Source organism: Frankliniella occidentalis, unplaced genomic scaffold (assembly GCF_000697945.3).
Source record: "Frankliniella occidentalis isolate FOCC.00 unplaced genomic scaffold, Focc_3.1 Scaffold79, whole genome shotgun sequence".
NCBI lineage: Eukaryota > Metazoa > Arthropoda > Insecta > Thysanoptera > Thripidae > Frankliniella > Frankliniella occidentalis.
The window spans coordinates 477,527-492,365 of NW_026267209.1; the positions used below are offsets into that span (position 1 = coordinate 477,527).

Here is a 14,839-nt window from a genome sequence, read left to right on the forward strand (position 1 = left end):
GGGGCGTGGCGAGCCGGAGCGTCGCGGGGCGCGGCGGGGCGGGGCGGGGCGGGGCGTGGTGGACACACCTCGCTACGCCTCTACGCCCCACGCGGCGGGCGCGCGGCGCGCTGCACCGCTTCAGTCGTCCACACAACAGGCCCGGCAGCGTGCGAGCACACACACACCGCAGGGTACAGGGTAGGGTGTCGTTATCACAACAGCCAGAGCGCCTCGACTGTGTCTGACAGGCGGTACCCATCCGGCGGCATCACCCGACAACTCCCAGCCAGCGCGCCAGCAGCAGCGCCAGCCAGCAGCAAGCCCCTGCCCACCTCACCTCGACTCTCTGCTCCTGGAGCAGCTGCCGCACCTGTGGCCCCCTGACGGAGTAGCGCACCTGTGGAGCGTGACACAAGTCTGACAGGTAAGGATGAGGTGCGGCGGGCCCGCCGCGACCCGCACTGAGGGTTGGCGAGGGCGGGGTGGTGGGGTGGTGGGCGGACCGCCCTTCTTGCCTCGTCGACGGTGTGACACATCGCCCGGAAATGAACTTCACCCGCCCGCGGACCCCGAAATCCGCCGCAGTCGTCATAAACCGCAACGGGATGTGATTACGCGTTATCGGCCGCGGATAAAGAAAAGCGGGACCCCAACCATTCCGATGCAAAGGATGTGACTCGAGCCCAAGAATGCAGGCGCCGCCGTATCCCGCCCGCCCCGCCTCGCCTGGCCGCCGCCCATCGCGTCCTGGCCGCGTCGTTACGTAACGGACCGGGTCCTCCCCGCCCGCGCCCTCCCGCCCGGCCAGCGGGGCCAGCGCGGCGGCGTGGGCGCGGCGGTGGTCACCCCCCCTCCCTCCCCCTAGTCCAGTTGGATAATGTATTTGAAGTATTCTATCCCAGACCAGACTTTTTCCTCAGCTTGCGTACGAACCTATATCGCCCCTTTTTATTATTGTTGTAATATGGACACCTTTTGCTCCCTCCCTCCCTCCACCTAAAATTAATTGTTTGTGTTTTAACTCAATTTCAGAATGAGCGGAAATCTATTCAATGGTCTCTTCTGGCTGCTTGTGCTGGTCTTTCTGTCCTGGTGGATAGCCTGCTTGTGCTTCTTCCCTTATGTCGTGGTGAGTGTGCTGACACCATGCTTACCAGCACTCAAGCCGTTGTCAGACATTCTCTTGAAGGGGGTATCATTCCCCTTCATGTGCTCTGACAACATGGTAAATCAACGCTCTTATAATTCATACTAAGGAACGGACAAGTGCAACAGTTAAGTACATGTGCTTTATGATGCACAACATCTGAATCATGAATCAGAACAGAAGGGCAGATTGTCTATGGAATCTGCTAAAGGTGCAAAAAATGCTAAAATTGAAACCAAGTCATTATGTGTTGCACAATTTTCAATTTAGAAACTAACAGATGAGAGAAAACAATTAGTGCAGTGTTGGTTGTTATTGGTTTTATATTTATTGTCAATTAATATTTTTACTTATTTTTGATATGAATGACTGAAATAAATAGTTTTAAATTGAAAACTGTTGTTTCCATGAGGAGGTAACTTTATTGATACCAGGACATCAAATTACATCCCTGACATTTCAGTACAGTTTAACAACAAAACTAATGTTACAAAAATAATTATATTGCTCTTTGGATTCACGTAAACACAAACACAGAGGTGATGGCATAAGCCCGCTGAGATAGCTTTTAAGCAAAAGAGCGGGCTAAAAAGTTGAATGGGCTTTCAGATCTTTAGTAGTAGGCAGCGCTCTGGGAAATAAGAGACTTGTCTTTTGTCTTAAAGCTAAGAATATTTCAAATTATTTGTTTCAATTATTACTTTAAAATTAGGATCCAGCTTCCAGTCATATGTTAATATATATCTTTGACAAACTTTATCACAGTGCAATCTGATATTTGTAAACATACTACTAAACAAAGTAGGAAAGTCTCAATAAATTGTATTTGAGGAACAGCATTTTCCAAAAAGAGTTTGATCTTATTTAAAATACTTCTTGACAAGTTGAAAATACTTTTGGACAATGCTCAGCTGCAAGTAATCCATACGGCTGTTTAGAACCGACCGTAACATTTTTCCTCATGCTAAATTTGTTGGAGAGATGAGCTACGTAACTATCTGCATGCATTTTCATTGTCAAATCACTTTTATCCTCCTGTAAAATAAGATACAAATTTAAATAGCAAGTGAAATTAAGTATTTAGTAGATAAGTAGGTTTTAAAACTCAACGGTAAAAATTGTAAGCTACTGACATTAAAATAATCCTCCCAGTCTTCAAATGATATTGGATAAAATGCGATTGGTGGGTGGATGGTAAACCCGCCACAGCGTTCTGGTGTCATATCCTGCACCTATTTTTGATTGCAAATTGGAGTTATCATGTTAACCTATTGGATTTGTGTAGAATATAAATACACAATATTGTATTGTCTTTGAAAAATATTCTACCTTCTTAACTTGACACATCTGTCGCAGGACTCTAGTAACAACTCCAGGGCCATTGGCACCCCAGTCTGCACCATTAAAGCTGCCATAGAGTTCATTTAAAAATGCATGTGCCATTGCTCTCCCTATACTTGAAGAGTCTAGGTTAATTATACCAGCTCCGAGGGCTCGAGGAGATTCTGCTCCAGCATAATTTCTCAAATTGCTCAGAGACCTATCAAGAAAAAAGAAATGTCAACATAACACATAAAAAACTGTTTTGAATAAGGCAACTAGTCATCAAAAATCTGACTTTATGGACTTACTTTAAAACCACAACATCAAGGTCTAGATATGTTCCACTGTACTTCCACAATGTTAAGTATCGCATAACATCACTCGCATGAGATGTTGGCCACAAACTCCTCTGAAGAGGACGACTCTTATACCACCCTTCTAGTGGTGTATCTTGCATATATCGTTCCATGCTTACATGCTTGATTTTAATATTAGGATAAGACAACAATGCTTTAATAGCTAAGTTCTGAGTATGGGAAATATTTTTTAAATTGATAGGGGACAAAAATAGAACATTAACTTCTGTATTAGGGTTGGACTTAGCAGCAGACTCAACAGCACACGCTTGACGGGATGTAAACACAAAATCTCCACTGCCATCGGCTGATGCACAAGATGTCTCATGAAAAAATATGGAATCTTTTGATGGAGGCATGTCATTAACATCCTCAATTTGATTGCTTGTGGTGTCATCATAACATTTAATTGGGGCAGAGTGACTTGAAATGTCACGGTTCCCACGGCCATCAGTAAGAAGGAAATTTTGTGTTGTTCTCGTTAGAATAGTTAGAAGAAGCACAAATGCAAAGAGCGCAAGCAGCCAGCGACCTCTCAAGGAATGCTTCATAGTCATTTTACATGCCCAGAATTATTGTACAATTTAGCATTTTAAGTACCGAAATGAGAAGGAAACATTCAGCCTCAAAAGCTTCAACAAAATGATAAATGGAGAAGACCTAACCCCCTTTAAATACTTATCACTGCCAGTTACTTAAAAAGTATACCATCGTTGTGGCGGGAGTTTATCTAGGTTTCTTTTCTGCAAACTTCAGTTACTTTCTCAAATTAAAGGTCTTTGATTCTGTCAAAACCGATTCATAAATTACAAAGAAAACTCTGTTGGTAAATATTAGCAGCTTACTAGCAGACGAACACGAACAAAGAAGGGAAGCAAACATGCGCGGGTGAACTGGCGGGCATTTCGAATGACGCCGCTAGATGACGTAAGATGTCGCGGTCCGGGAAAAGGGGAAACCGAGCTTCCTACCGACCCGGACCGACGCTCTATTTGATTGATGAGGTGATGATTTTGGAACATATTGCTTGAATTGAATGAACTACCTTTAGCTAACCTCGACCAGCTCTACCAGTACCTTTGAATGCTGCGAGAGTGGCACACCCTCTAGTACTTGTCTCAAATTTCCCCATTTAGGTTTTTTTTTTTTTTTTAATATTTCACGTGTCAACCCATCAGGAAATCTTGTCGGACAGACGTCCCCTTGGCTGCTTGGCTGCTTGCCTCTACTCAGTGGTAGCAACTGAACCCATTGCACATCAAGTCTTAAATATTGAGGCAGTGAAATAAAACAACAAAAATTGTTTGGAACAAATTTATTTTCCAGTTTTGTACCTAATGGTATGCATTATTGTGTACACATGTTCTTTTAGGTAGTTAGAGAATCCTCATTGAATTTATAATCCCATGTTAATCAATTACATATCACATCAAATTCTATCTAGAATGTGACCAACAGAACATTTCACTGGGCCTACTACACTTATCTAACACTGAGTTTGTCTAAGTACTTCCCAGAAATTAGTACTAAGAAGCATTACTTATGATAGATAATGTTTTAGAGAGACAACATTGAATTTTTGAATTTTTAAAAAATTGGTCTATACTACAAGTTTTTTTTCCAATGTAAACATGCCCCTAAGACTAACTGGGCAGGTAAAGTTGTATACAAGAGGTAAATGTTTTCTACAGTTGTCTGATACCTAACACCAAGACAAACCAAGAGTTAGTATGTAGTCACAGGTCGATAGCGAAACATTAGACCAAACATTGAAAACCTACAATAGAAGAAGACATTATTTCTGTACACAGAGGATGGAATAACTTTCTTATAAGAAATTTATTAGCATTTCCAATTAAATTTTAAATAATTGTGAGGAACAACAGTATAAAAATATACATTAAACCATTTCAATTTTAAAAAGGGAAACTCTAAATAAATGCACAAGATTTTCAAATTACTACACCACATTAAACACAGCTAACTCAGCGTCATTATACCTTTTTAAAAAATTTGAGGCCCTGAATTCATTTGATTGCAAGAAACGGTAGGTAGATAGGGAGTTTTGTAACAGAGGCCCACATGAACTTTTCTTTTCTCTAGGGTAAGCTTCCCATACTGCTGTACTTCTTCAGATAGCACAAGCTACACATTAGTGAAGACAAGTGTCTACCAACTTCCCCTCTCACCTGCACTCGACTAAAGTAGAATGGGTTGCATGCCAAAGAAAAAGAAGTTTAGTGGGTGACCAGATAATCGAGCCAGAATAAGAAGTTATGATTATCAATTATAATATTTTTCTCACGGAAGTAAAAAAGGAATCATACCCTTACGGATCAAGCTTATCCATTCATTACTACATATACTCAAAACTACTAATGATTTGTAGTACTTTTTTTTTTCTTGATTTCAGAATTAAAAAACTCAAATCAAAATACAACAATCTTTGCTTGAAGTTAAGTCACCAAAAGCATTTAGCTTATCCAAACACGTGGATCCAGTCTTAAAAAATGTTTATGACAATGAACAAAATTGTGATTTTCTGTACCATTGTAAAGTTTTGAGTTATCATACTTTAAAGAATATCACACTGTAAACAGGACCTTTACTTTACAGAACAAAGTTTTTGTAAAGAATAAGAAAAATAAAATGTACGTACACACAGTTTAGAACACCTGACACAAACAGCTATTGTACGCTTTTCTTGTTGTCACTTATGAGGGTATAAATAAAGTTAGTGTGAACCTTCTGACATTAGAACAGAGGAAAATGTTCACACCCAACCAATAATTCTTGCTGTGACTTGAAAGGGATTCAAGTTACCCTTTAAACGAACAAAGGTTGATATTTTTTACTTTTTTACCAACATTCAAGAAAACAAAAAACTAAAAAAAAAAGGGCCTAACCCGGTCATCACAAATTTCAAAAAGTGTCACCGCATTTCCGTTTTTTCCCTCAATACAGTCTTTATGTAATTGTTTAGAATTGTGGCTCCACTGCCTTTGACATAAAAAGACCCACAAAGTCAAATAATGTACATACATTCAACACACTTGTAGCTCAATACCCTGATCAATGCACACCACAAAGATTCATGAAAAAAAAAATCAGTTACGAAAATGTTTACAACCAAGACACCTGATAATATATATCTTACAACTTTAAATTACTTCTCCCCCCAAAAATAAGAAAATGTCATTAACCAGGGCATAGATTTTTATTTTTAATTTTGCCCACCCACCTTTTTTGTGATGGTAAAGTCACCATAATTCACAATCCCACCTTCATGAGACCAGCAGAGCAATTTTTGATCAATAAATGTAAAATATAGACAAATGTAAAATCTTAAGAGCTTGGTCTTGAAAACAGCGGTAGGTGTGGAGGCAACAAGCAAAGCATGCATTAACTTTAGGTAGTAAAGAACAAATAGTTGAAGATGTACATCACAATTATCTTAAAAATTAAACACCTAAGGGCAAGAGAGAATATAGAATTTCATCCAAAAGATAGAATACAAAGCAAGCCTCTATTAATCCTTGAAATAAAAATACATTAAAAGCAAAATAAAATTACTCTAGAAATACCATTTGCAATGACTTGTTCACTAGATCCACCATATATTAACAAACATGCACTAACTATCTAAAAACATTATATTCCTACCATAGAACATATTTTAAAATGTTGTAGTCTTAAATATAAGCAAAGAGTGCAAAGAAAAGGGAAAAATTAAAAGGGAAACTACACATTCAATATGTAGACACTTTCAGTCCAATTTTAAATAACCTGAAATCTGCACGTGGTCTAGTAAAGTTGTAGACAATGTACCTACTCCTTCCATTTTGATATGCCTATCAAATGCACACAAACGATTTACAAGTAGTATTCCTAAGAAGCCACAACTCAATCATTTCTGATACATTGAACTAGTAAATCAAAATTATAAATCTAGTGCAACAGGAAGTTACTGGAAATAGCTTCAACTCATACAAGGGCATTCCAGTATTTAAAAACAAAGTTTAAAGTTAAAACCATACCAGTCCTTTCAAGAAACACATAAGAGAGGAGATGAGCAGACTTTGAAATCACACATGATAATCAGAGTAAGGTTTCCTAATTGAATGCAAGTTACATAGAAGAACTTACAGTAAAAGTGAAATTGCATACCAAACCTTTCCTCAATGTCCCACAGTATCACAGCTCAAAGATTAGAGTCACAGCCCAAAGAACGAATTGCTTCACAATTTCAGTCTAGTTCTTCTGTCCAATTCACATTCATACAAAACTAACACAATAAATTCTTCCCCCTATAATAATATTTTAAATCTCAGCAAAAGCCAAACTATAAATTAGAATTCATAAAACAACAAATGCAGCAAATACCTATTTCAGTCCATATTTTTCCAAACTCTAATATAAGATCAAAGATCACCTCTCAAGCAACATTCAATGAAGCCTACGTAGGACAGTGTAAAATTCTACTGATATGATTGGCAACTCTGGCCTAAAATAAAGAAAAGAAAGCACAAATAAATAAGTATGTGCTATACATACCGTACATCAAAACATTTCACTCATAAAACTGAGTCAATATCGTATTTTCCCATCTTGGGAATAAAGTTAAGGATAGCTATGGTTCATACATTGAAATTGTTAGGGGCTAATTAGTGCAAATATTAAAGACCTTAAATTAAATAAATGATCTGCTCACATGATGCATATATATATATACATAAATAGCCAATAATGATGATGAAAAGGGGAGTCACCCAACAGAGGCAGATTAAAGATGTCTTTTGATTCAAAATTTCTGATTCTTTGCCAAAGAAAACTAGAGTGGGAAATAAATAAGTATTCCATACATATGGATGATTAAATCCCTGTGTTCTGTGTGAGTATGACAGTACCTCAGTCTTTAAGAAAAAGTGTCAAATGTTGAAAAAAAGAAAATTTAGCACAATGCTCATTACAAGCAAATCGAACAGTAATTAACATTCCCCTAGCAAAAGTACAGTACGTACTATGATACATTTGACTGACTGTGGCAAGTCTTTCATAAAATTTTCTTAGACTACTCCGATTATTAAAAATGAAAACAACACACTCACTTCTTTAGCAATAAGATGTCAAATAGCTCCCTGTCACACCAAAAGCTTACACTGTATCAGAACAGACGGATTGAGATTCAAATTATATAAGCAAGTTGTACACACAGTTAACTGCCCATTTGACAAGTATTATTGGAACTTGACAAGGCACTTCTACTTTTGGTTAAAAACCACTCAAAGTAGATTCATTTTCACAAAATTTTAAGGTTGTTCAGTATAATTTCCTGTGCCTGATTGCAAAGAACAAACACTGAGGTACTGTAAATACTGTAGACCAGAATCATGGGTCAAAAGCTGCCCAATCAATGCTAAAAAGGATTTCCTGCTAACCGTGTTTACACAATTACAAGATACACATAGATATAAGGTTCAACCTAACTAAAAGGGCAGAGTCAAGGAAATGACTTCCCTAGGACCCCTGCAAGACAAGCTTATGACAAGACAATAGGACACATACCATTGTCAAAGATTCAAAACAGCAAATAATAAAATAAGGTTTCTTTTAATCATGTAAACATGGTAACTTTGCTTGTTTAAGTTAAATATTATTCGAAAATCTCAGTAGTACTTAAAAACTCAATTATATGAGAAATATCAATCGATGATATCAGATACAATTTAATTACAAAGAAAGAAAGGAAAACAAAGAAGATACTAATGAAATGTACTACAGTGAACATTGAAAAATACTACACATACTCCTCCCCTCATCAGCTTCAAAAGCACGTTCAACAATTTCAGTTCCTACTCTGATTAAAAGATAACTGGTTGTTCTCTGAGTCATTCTGTGTCCACATAAAATCTACTTTCCGTATTTGATACCCATACTCAAAGGCAGTGCAGAATTCTGTGATTTACCTGATGATTGCATGGTATATGGATCGATGTAGCATGCACTTCCAGGCTTTGAAGTGTGAACATCTAGGTAAGCCTGTCGCGAAAAAACTCGATTGCAAGTAGAACACTGATACTTGCTTATATGGACCTGAAGTTGGAATGTAGAGTTATTATAACGAACAGCAGTTTGAACACACAATGTCAACATCAATTCAGTTTTCATTACATACCTTGTTGTTATGGCGAAGAAGGGATGTTTGGAATTTAAAGGACTTGCCACAGGCTCGGCAGAAAAAAGATTTTCGAGCTTTAGGCGAGTAGTCAGATGCTTCTGACTCTTGCTGACTACTTCCCGCAATATCGCTTCCAGAGTAAATTTCATCACAGTCATCTTGGGTTAGTTCAAGAGGGTCTCTGGCTTGAACTTTTCTCTTTACATTCCGCTGCTTTTGTGCAACAGAAGTATCCTGAAAAAATGTAATGTATGGCTATAGTATTCATCGAAAAAAGAACAGAAGTGGTAAAATTAAAGCATATACGTATATTCACCTTATAAAGGTGCCTTAGACTGAGAGGCAGAGGAGTTGAATCACCAAAAGAAGGGCTAGAGACAAGACCCAGAGGGCCAGAATCATCACTAGAGCCAGTCAAATCTGGATCTGATTTATCAAATGCTGAGCGGCGTCGCTGATTGATAATAAGGGGATGGATTTCATAGGCTGAGATCTGGGGATAGAACATTGCAACAGCTGATGGGCTACTTCCCAATAGGGCTTTCCCTTGTGGAAGTCCTGTAAACAAATTTTTAAAATAGGATTTATATGAGGAAATGCTCAGGCAGAGGGCAAAGAGTGTCAAAATGAGTATGCTGCTTACCATAAGGTCCAATGCTGAAGGCAAGATTTGGTATAGCTAGGGGAGGAGATGACGAAGACGCATTGTCGTTTTGGTCACTTCCAGGGCTCAGTCGGTCATTCATATTAGAGTATCTGTAAAATTTAAAAGAACAAAAAACATCATTACTAGTTGATAATTACAGCCTAAAATATTTTTTAGAAAAATTCAGATTCCCTTAGTTAAAATGATATTTATTTTAAATTACTCTAGCCTTTTTATCAAATAGGAAGTTTAAAAATTGTAGACAAATATTAGCTCACAAGATGTAAGCCACATAAAAATTCCTTGCTCCATGAAGGGAACAAGTACTGTGAAATCTACAGGTCCTCACAACATTGACGACAAGTTGTTTTCCAAGTAAATGACTGACAGGACGATAGAGGACCTATCATTAACACTGGGGAAAATAACATGTGCTAGAGCACATCGAGAACAGCTAATACATCGCAGAAGAACAGCGGATGAAGCGGACTGCTATCGGCTATCATGAGAAGAAGTTCCACCGCCGGTTATTAACCTTTTGTATAACACCAAATACTGACAAATGAGAACTAGATGGGAAGGACGCAAGTGCAAGAAAAGGAAAGACATTTATCGACCACAAAATAAGTTCAGGTGACGAGTCATTGTTTGTACTTGTGAAAATTCCGCTAGAGTACAGTCACTTAGTAACTTGTTGTTCTGGTCCATTCAAGTAAATAAAGGGGTATCGGTCGTCCGCTACAGAAAAGAACGGCGATCGCGACAAAAGGTTGCAGAGAAAATGTAATTACAGTACTCATGGAGAATCCGAAACTTACGAACAGCTCTTTTCAAGTGAAAATGGTCTAGGAATGTCGAAAGTTATGAAGTCTGCGACGTTTATTCTTTGTTGACGGATACGGCAAACGAACGCGAAAACTTGCTTTGCTTGTCTTTATAGTTCCCAATACGGCCAGCAGACAGCGTTGTCGCAGGTGCTGGGGGCTTGATTCTTCCTTCCAATGTTAGATGTGATAGTCCTGGACATATGAATTATTTTAGGATTATTTTTTCTCTATTTTTCCTATTTTAACTTTTTCAATAATTGATTATCATGAAGGCGACTGGTCAATTAAGGTTACTTCAATCAAATAACAATGTTGCAGAAGGCTGTGCTCTGCCTATCTGCGAATAACCGGCATGTTTTGGGATGTAAATCCGCTGTCAAGTCATCAACAACAAAAAATCGACTGCCTCCGAAATTTCGTAGTGTATAGTGTTTGTTTCTGTTATTGTTATTATTGTATACAGAGGTACTTTAAAAGATCACGTTTGTTAAAACTATAGTTAAGCTGACAGTGATCACACACATTATTGACAATTTGTCCATTACATCTAAACTCTTATAATGTTCCAAGTTCTTATCCATTTGGTGTTGTAATGTTATGTTATTGTAGTATAAGATGAGGCATGTCATCTCTCCTCCTGATAACCTCTGACCCCTTGACACTTTACACGGATAGGAATTCTTATTGTTGAATGTGTCCTTGAAATCGCCTTTAAAAAGAAAGTCAGTGAGAGAAAGTCAAAGAAAAACAGTACATACTGCCTTTATCAGAGGCCTTAAAATTTGTCTGCCTACACTATATGCTGCTCTGCTCTGACAGAATCTGGTTTTGCAGCTACCTGATGAAGTAATATCTCCCTAATCACTGCACGTGAGTATTGTGGGCCAATATGTCAGTGAATTTAGAAGAGCCAGGTCCATCCCGAATTAAGCGGAAGAACTCTGACCCCGAACAAGGACATGGAGAAAGTAAATGCAAGACTGAAGAAACTCATCAATTAATGTCATCAGGCAATGAGGAGGACACTGAAGAGGTACTGTAATATTTTCTTTTTTTAAATATTATTTTTTTTATTTCAATGTTGTAGCTAATATATCTGTGTCTGCCATTTCAGGAAAAGGCGGCTAAACTGGGTGAATATCTGAGTTCCCAATATGAAGTAGTTCTAAGGCTTTTAAACAACCTTCCAGCTTTTGATTTAAGGAGAGCTGCTCAAGTATCAAAGTACGTAAGATTCTTAATTTGTCCTGTTTTCTTTTGGACATAATTCAATATTTTCAAAGGTATTATTCAATTGGATTCTTTTAAGGTCATGGCAGACAGCAGCCAACGTCATTCGAGACTCTCGTTTCCAATTTCATTGGTTGTTTTGGCGAGCCAATAGCGGTGGCTGGAATATCCCTCCTCCACTAGCTCTTTATTCCTCACTATGTGAGCATGTGTATTCTCAGCCCACCCTGTGTATTGCTTTCTTTACAAGATCAGCCATTAAAACATTTGAATGCTCCGCTGAGTATCTCTGTCCTGTAACAAAACAATACAAATGTTGCGGAAAGCAGCATCCAGGTATGTAATATTCCAATATGCAAATATTTTACATCTTTGCTAAAAACTATTAATTCAAAATTTTTGTGTTACAGTGGAGTCATACATGTCGCTTGCCCTTGGACCAAAATGTACACTCTTGTCATTCACTGTGAGTGGTGTAATAGGCACTTCCCTGGATCTCAAATCAACATTTGAAGTTGAACACATAAGTAATTCCTCAAATTAATTGTTGAAAAATCATTTTCATAGTTCTTCTTAGACCTATTCTAATTTTCAATGTTTTAAAAATTATTATATCGTCAAAGACAGAGGCAAAGCTCAGGCTATGAGTGCAGCTCTTTTTCCGAACTCGCCTGGGGTTAAGATCGTAAGGTTCAAGATGACAAAACAAGAACTATTTCAGGTAACTGTTTTATACTTTTCTCTATAGTCAGTCGCAGTGTTTTTATGTATTTAGCATGCCCTAACTTCATAATATCCATCTTTTCTTTGTACTTTTTGATTTCTGTTCCAGAAACGTTCCTCAACAGAGCTTGCCAAGGATCTTGGGATACCTAGTAACATGCTTATACAAGCTCTAGCTCTTTTTACAGGTCATCGAGTTCGTGAGAATGAACTCTCTATGCTGGTTGCTCATTTGCAAGCAAGGTACCATTTATGTAGATAGTATTTTCCTTTCAAATTTTTGTTTCCTATATGAACTATAGTAAATCAATTTTCTCACTTTTATAGTAATGAAAACATTTTTTTTTTTCCTGTTAAATTTTTAGGCAGGAACACAGATTTGCTGTAGCAGGTGGAATTGGTGAAAAAGCTGATGGCATTGAAGGTTTGGTTTTTCTTGGTGATGATGTGGCTGCTGTTTCACTTATCATTCCTGAGACAGTCACTGAAAAAGACACAGTGGTTGAACATGTCACTAAAGTAAGTGCATAATGCTTCTCTACTAAAATATTTCTCATCTTTAAACTTATCTATCTCTCTATATATACTCCTATTTTTGTTCTTAGATCAAAAACTGTAATTTACCATCTGAGAGATCCATGTGCTTAATGTTTACTTGCCTTGGGCGTGGAACAATGTGGTACTTGGGAGAAAATAATGTTGAATCGAGCATTATAAACAAAATGTTTCCTCAATCTCCTGTCATAGGCTTCTTTGGAAGAGGCGAGATAGGACTTAATTTTCTGTGTAGTGAGTATTATTCTGTTTTTCTCCTCATAACTTGGCTTTTATAATAATTGCTTTTGGTCGTGTACAAATCACATTATGTATTGTTTTCACCTTCTAGCAATTTGATACATTATATACATTTTTGCAGATTTCCCAGCTCATCAAGATTCAAAATTATTCTGGCAAGATTTCAAATCTATCTGTAATGAAAGTAAGAAGTCTCTGGAGGCCCCACCAAAAGAAGTCAAGAGAGGCGAATTCTATCAAATTGACCATGCGTACAGCACTTGCCTTTTGTATTTGACATTTAATGTGACAAGTGCCAATCTGAGTCTTTGAAACCTCATTTTATTTTGGCTCGCTCTCTACCATTTTCAAATATGTATCATTTGTTACAATTTTATTTTGCCTTGAAGTGTGCTGCCTGTTATGTTTGGTGAATATTATTGACAATATTTTTTTCATTTATATCATTCCTAACCCTTTGAGTCTTTTGTCTCTTCTTCCACCCCCCGAAAAAAAAAAACTGATCAAGTGTATCTTTTGTACATAAGTACAGTGAAATGCTGTGTTGTGTTGATTCAGCAATATATTTTCTATTGAATGACCGATAAAATGTAGTATCTTTTTTGTATGCCTTAGATCCCGCGTATTAATTCAAACCTCCTTTGAGACACCCGGAGACCAGGCAATCTCGTGCCCCTGTGTGCTAGGTTGCCCACCCTACCTCGCCCGGGCGTCAGTTAGCGGCCACGAGTAGCTACTCTATGGAACACTGCCACACTCGTTCACCTGAAGGAGATCCCTGCCGGTGCTCTCCCGTCGTTTCGGGGCGAGAACGCCTGTCGGGGTAGGCCACCAGCGGCACAAGGGAGCGTGCCGAGCCTCGGCATTGCCTGCCCTCCAGGCGTTTGGAGGGGAGCACTCCGTTGAAAGGGGCTTTCAACCCAATGCCAGGGAAAATCGCGAGTGGAGTGGATATTAGGACGTAAAATGCTGCACGCAGCAGCATCTCTCAAAAACTGAAAATACATCCTCCACATTTATAACTATCAAAATGTATCTGGTTCGTAACAACATTGTGTCTACACGTTACTGTTCTTAGTCATTAAGCTTGGTGAGCTGAAGAGTTAATGTGTTCAAAAAATATGGCAGTGTAATGAGTAATTGATTAGATTTTCTGTTCGTGAGCATGTTGGCCTTGAAGTACACTGCTCCGCTGTGTTTACCCCTGTGAGAAATGAGTTTTCTTTAACGTCAATTCGATGTCGAAACATTCGAATAAACGTCATTTTGTCCCCCAAAATACACATCTTTTCGATATTTCGACGTCGAGTGGACGTTGAATCCACGTTTTCATTCCTCACTGGGTACATGTTTTAATTAATCTCAAGAAAACTTTTCATGTCGATAATTTCTCGACAAAGGTGTAAATTACTCTTTCTAGATGAAATTACAATACCTTCATACCATGCAATAACGGGAAATATTAATGTTTTTGATCGAGTCAATTATTTCACCTGAAAAAAAGACAATGCAGGACAAAGCAATTCCCACGGGTGCAGAGCGGTCGCATCACCTGTTCGCCGAGCTCCGCATTTCAGAATTGCACCACGACATTACGTTTTCTAATAACACCAGGTGTATCGTTAGCGCCTC

The 14,839-nt window shown here is 38.3% G+C and overlaps 4 protein-coding genes across 6 annotated transcripts; 2 read left to right on the forward strand and 2 right to left on the reverse strand.

Moving 5' to 3' along the window:
- The first annotated feature begins 883 nt into the window (after positions 1 to 883).
- Positions 884 to 1,525, forward strand: LOC113217057 (uncharacterized). Its single transcript, XM_026436900.2, has 2 exons — positions 884 to 907; positions 1,015 to 1,525. Exon 2 carries the CDS (start codon positions 1,016 to 1,018, stop codon positions 1,235 to 1,237), a length of 222 nt encoding a protein of 73 aa, XP_026292685.1. The 5' UTR covers positions 884 to 907; position 1,015; the 3' UTR covers positions 1,238 to 1,525.
- Positions 1,526 to 1,528: 3 nt separating this feature from the next.
- On the reverse strand, positions 1,529 to 3,688 carry LOC113213782 (lactosylceramide 4-alpha-galactosyltransferase-like). Its single transcript, XM_026432952.2, has 4 exons — positions 2,761 to 3,688; positions 2,459 to 2,669; positions 2,263 to 2,361; positions 1,529 to 2,164 (listed from the first exon to the last, which is right to left on the reverse strand). The coding sequence occupies exons 1-4, from the start codon at positions 3,363 to 3,365 to the stop codon at positions 1,994 to 1,996; spliced, it is 1,086 nt and encodes a 361-aa protein (XP_026288737.2). The 5' UTR covers positions 3,366 to 3,688; the 3' UTR covers positions 1,529 to 1,993.
- A 420-nt stretch (positions 3,689 to 4,108) lies between these two features.
- On the reverse strand, positions 4,109 to 10,211 carry LOC113213779 (zinc finger protein 70). Its single transcript, XM_052268908.1, has 5 exons — positions 10,193 to 10,211; positions 9,630 to 9,742; positions 9,303 to 9,544; positions 8,984 to 9,220; positions 4,109 to 8,901 (listed from the first exon to the last, which is right to left on the reverse strand). The coding sequence occupies exons 2-5, from the start codon at positions 9,730 to 9,732 to the stop codon at positions 8,719 to 8,721; spliced, it is 765 nt and encodes a 254-aa protein (XP_052124868.1). The 5' UTR covers positions 9,733 to 9,742; positions 10,193 to 10,211; the 3' UTR covers positions 4,109 to 8,718.
- Positions 10,212 to 10,787: 576 nt separating this feature from the next.
- On the forward strand, positions 10,788 to 13,796 carry LOC113213778 (F-box only protein 22). Of its 3 annotated transcripts, none has more exons than XM_026432946.2 (10): positions 10,788 to 10,924; positions 11,294 to 11,492; positions 11,574 to 11,683; positions 11,769 to 12,025; positions 12,100 to 12,216; positions 12,313 to 12,410; positions 12,522 to 12,655; positions 12,778 to 12,931; positions 13,018 to 13,201; positions 13,329 to 13,796. In XM_026432946.2, the coding sequence occupies exons 2-10, from the start codon at positions 11,349 to 11,351 to the stop codon at positions 13,517 to 13,519; spliced, it is 1,389 nt and encodes a 462-aa protein (XP_026288731.1). In that variant the 5' UTR covers positions 10,788 to 10,924; positions 11,294 to 11,348; the 3' UTR covers positions 13,520 to 13,796. The 3 variants fall into 3 exon arrangements, with proteins under 3 accessions (XP_026288731.1, XP_026288730.1, XP_026288729.1); XM_026432945.2 differs by having other exon boundaries at positions 10,869 to 10,889; XM_026432944.2 differs by lacking the exon at positions 10,788 to 10,924 and adding an exon at positions 10,957 to 11,181.
- Positions 13,797 to 14,839: the final 1,043 nt, after the last annotated feature.

Excerpts from the sequence above, each read along its gene's own strand:
- LOC113213782 (XM_026432952.2), bottom strand. The coding sequence starts at position 3,365 with ATGACTATGAAGCATTCCTTGAGAGGTCGCTGGCTGCTTGCGCTCTTT. Across the intron at positions 2,670-2,760 it reads CTTGATGTTGTGGTTTTAAA|GTCTCTGAGCAATTTGAGAA; the intron begins GTAAGTCCATAA and ends TTTTCTTGATAG. Across the intron at positions 2,362-2,458 it reads AGATGTGTCAAGTTAAGAAG|GTGCAGGATATGACACCAGA; the intron begins GTAGAATATTTT and ends AATCAAAAATAG.
- LOC113217057 (XM_026436900.2), top strand. The coding sequence starts at position 1,016 with ATGAGCGGAAATCTATTCAATGGTCTCTTCTGGCTGCTTGTGCTGGTC.
- LOC113213779 (XM_052268908.1), bottom strand. The coding sequence starts at position 9,732 with ATGAATGACCGACTGAGCCCTGGAAGTGACCAAAACGACAATGCGTCT. Across the intron at positions 9,545-9,629 it reads CTTCAGCATTGGACCTTATG|GACTTCCACAAGGGAAAGCC; the intron begins GTAAGCAGCATA and ends ATTTGTTTACAG. Across the intron at positions 9,221-9,302 it reads GTCTAAGGCACCTTTATAAG|GATACTTCTGTTGCACAAAA; the intron begins GTGAATATACGT and ends ACATTTTTTCAG.
- LOC113213778 (XM_026432946.2), top strand. The coding sequence starts at position 11,349 with ATGTCAGTGAATTTAGAAGAGCCAGGTCCATCCCGAATTAAGCGGAAG. Across the intron at positions 12,026-12,099 it reads TTGCGGAAAGCAGCATCCAG|TGGAGTCATACATGTCGCTT; the intron begins GTATGTAATATT and ends TTTGTGTTACAG. Across the intron at positions 12,932-13,017 it reads TGGTTGAACATGTCACTAAA|ATCAAAAACTGTAATTTACC; the intron begins GTAAGTGCATAA and ends TTTTGTTCTTAG.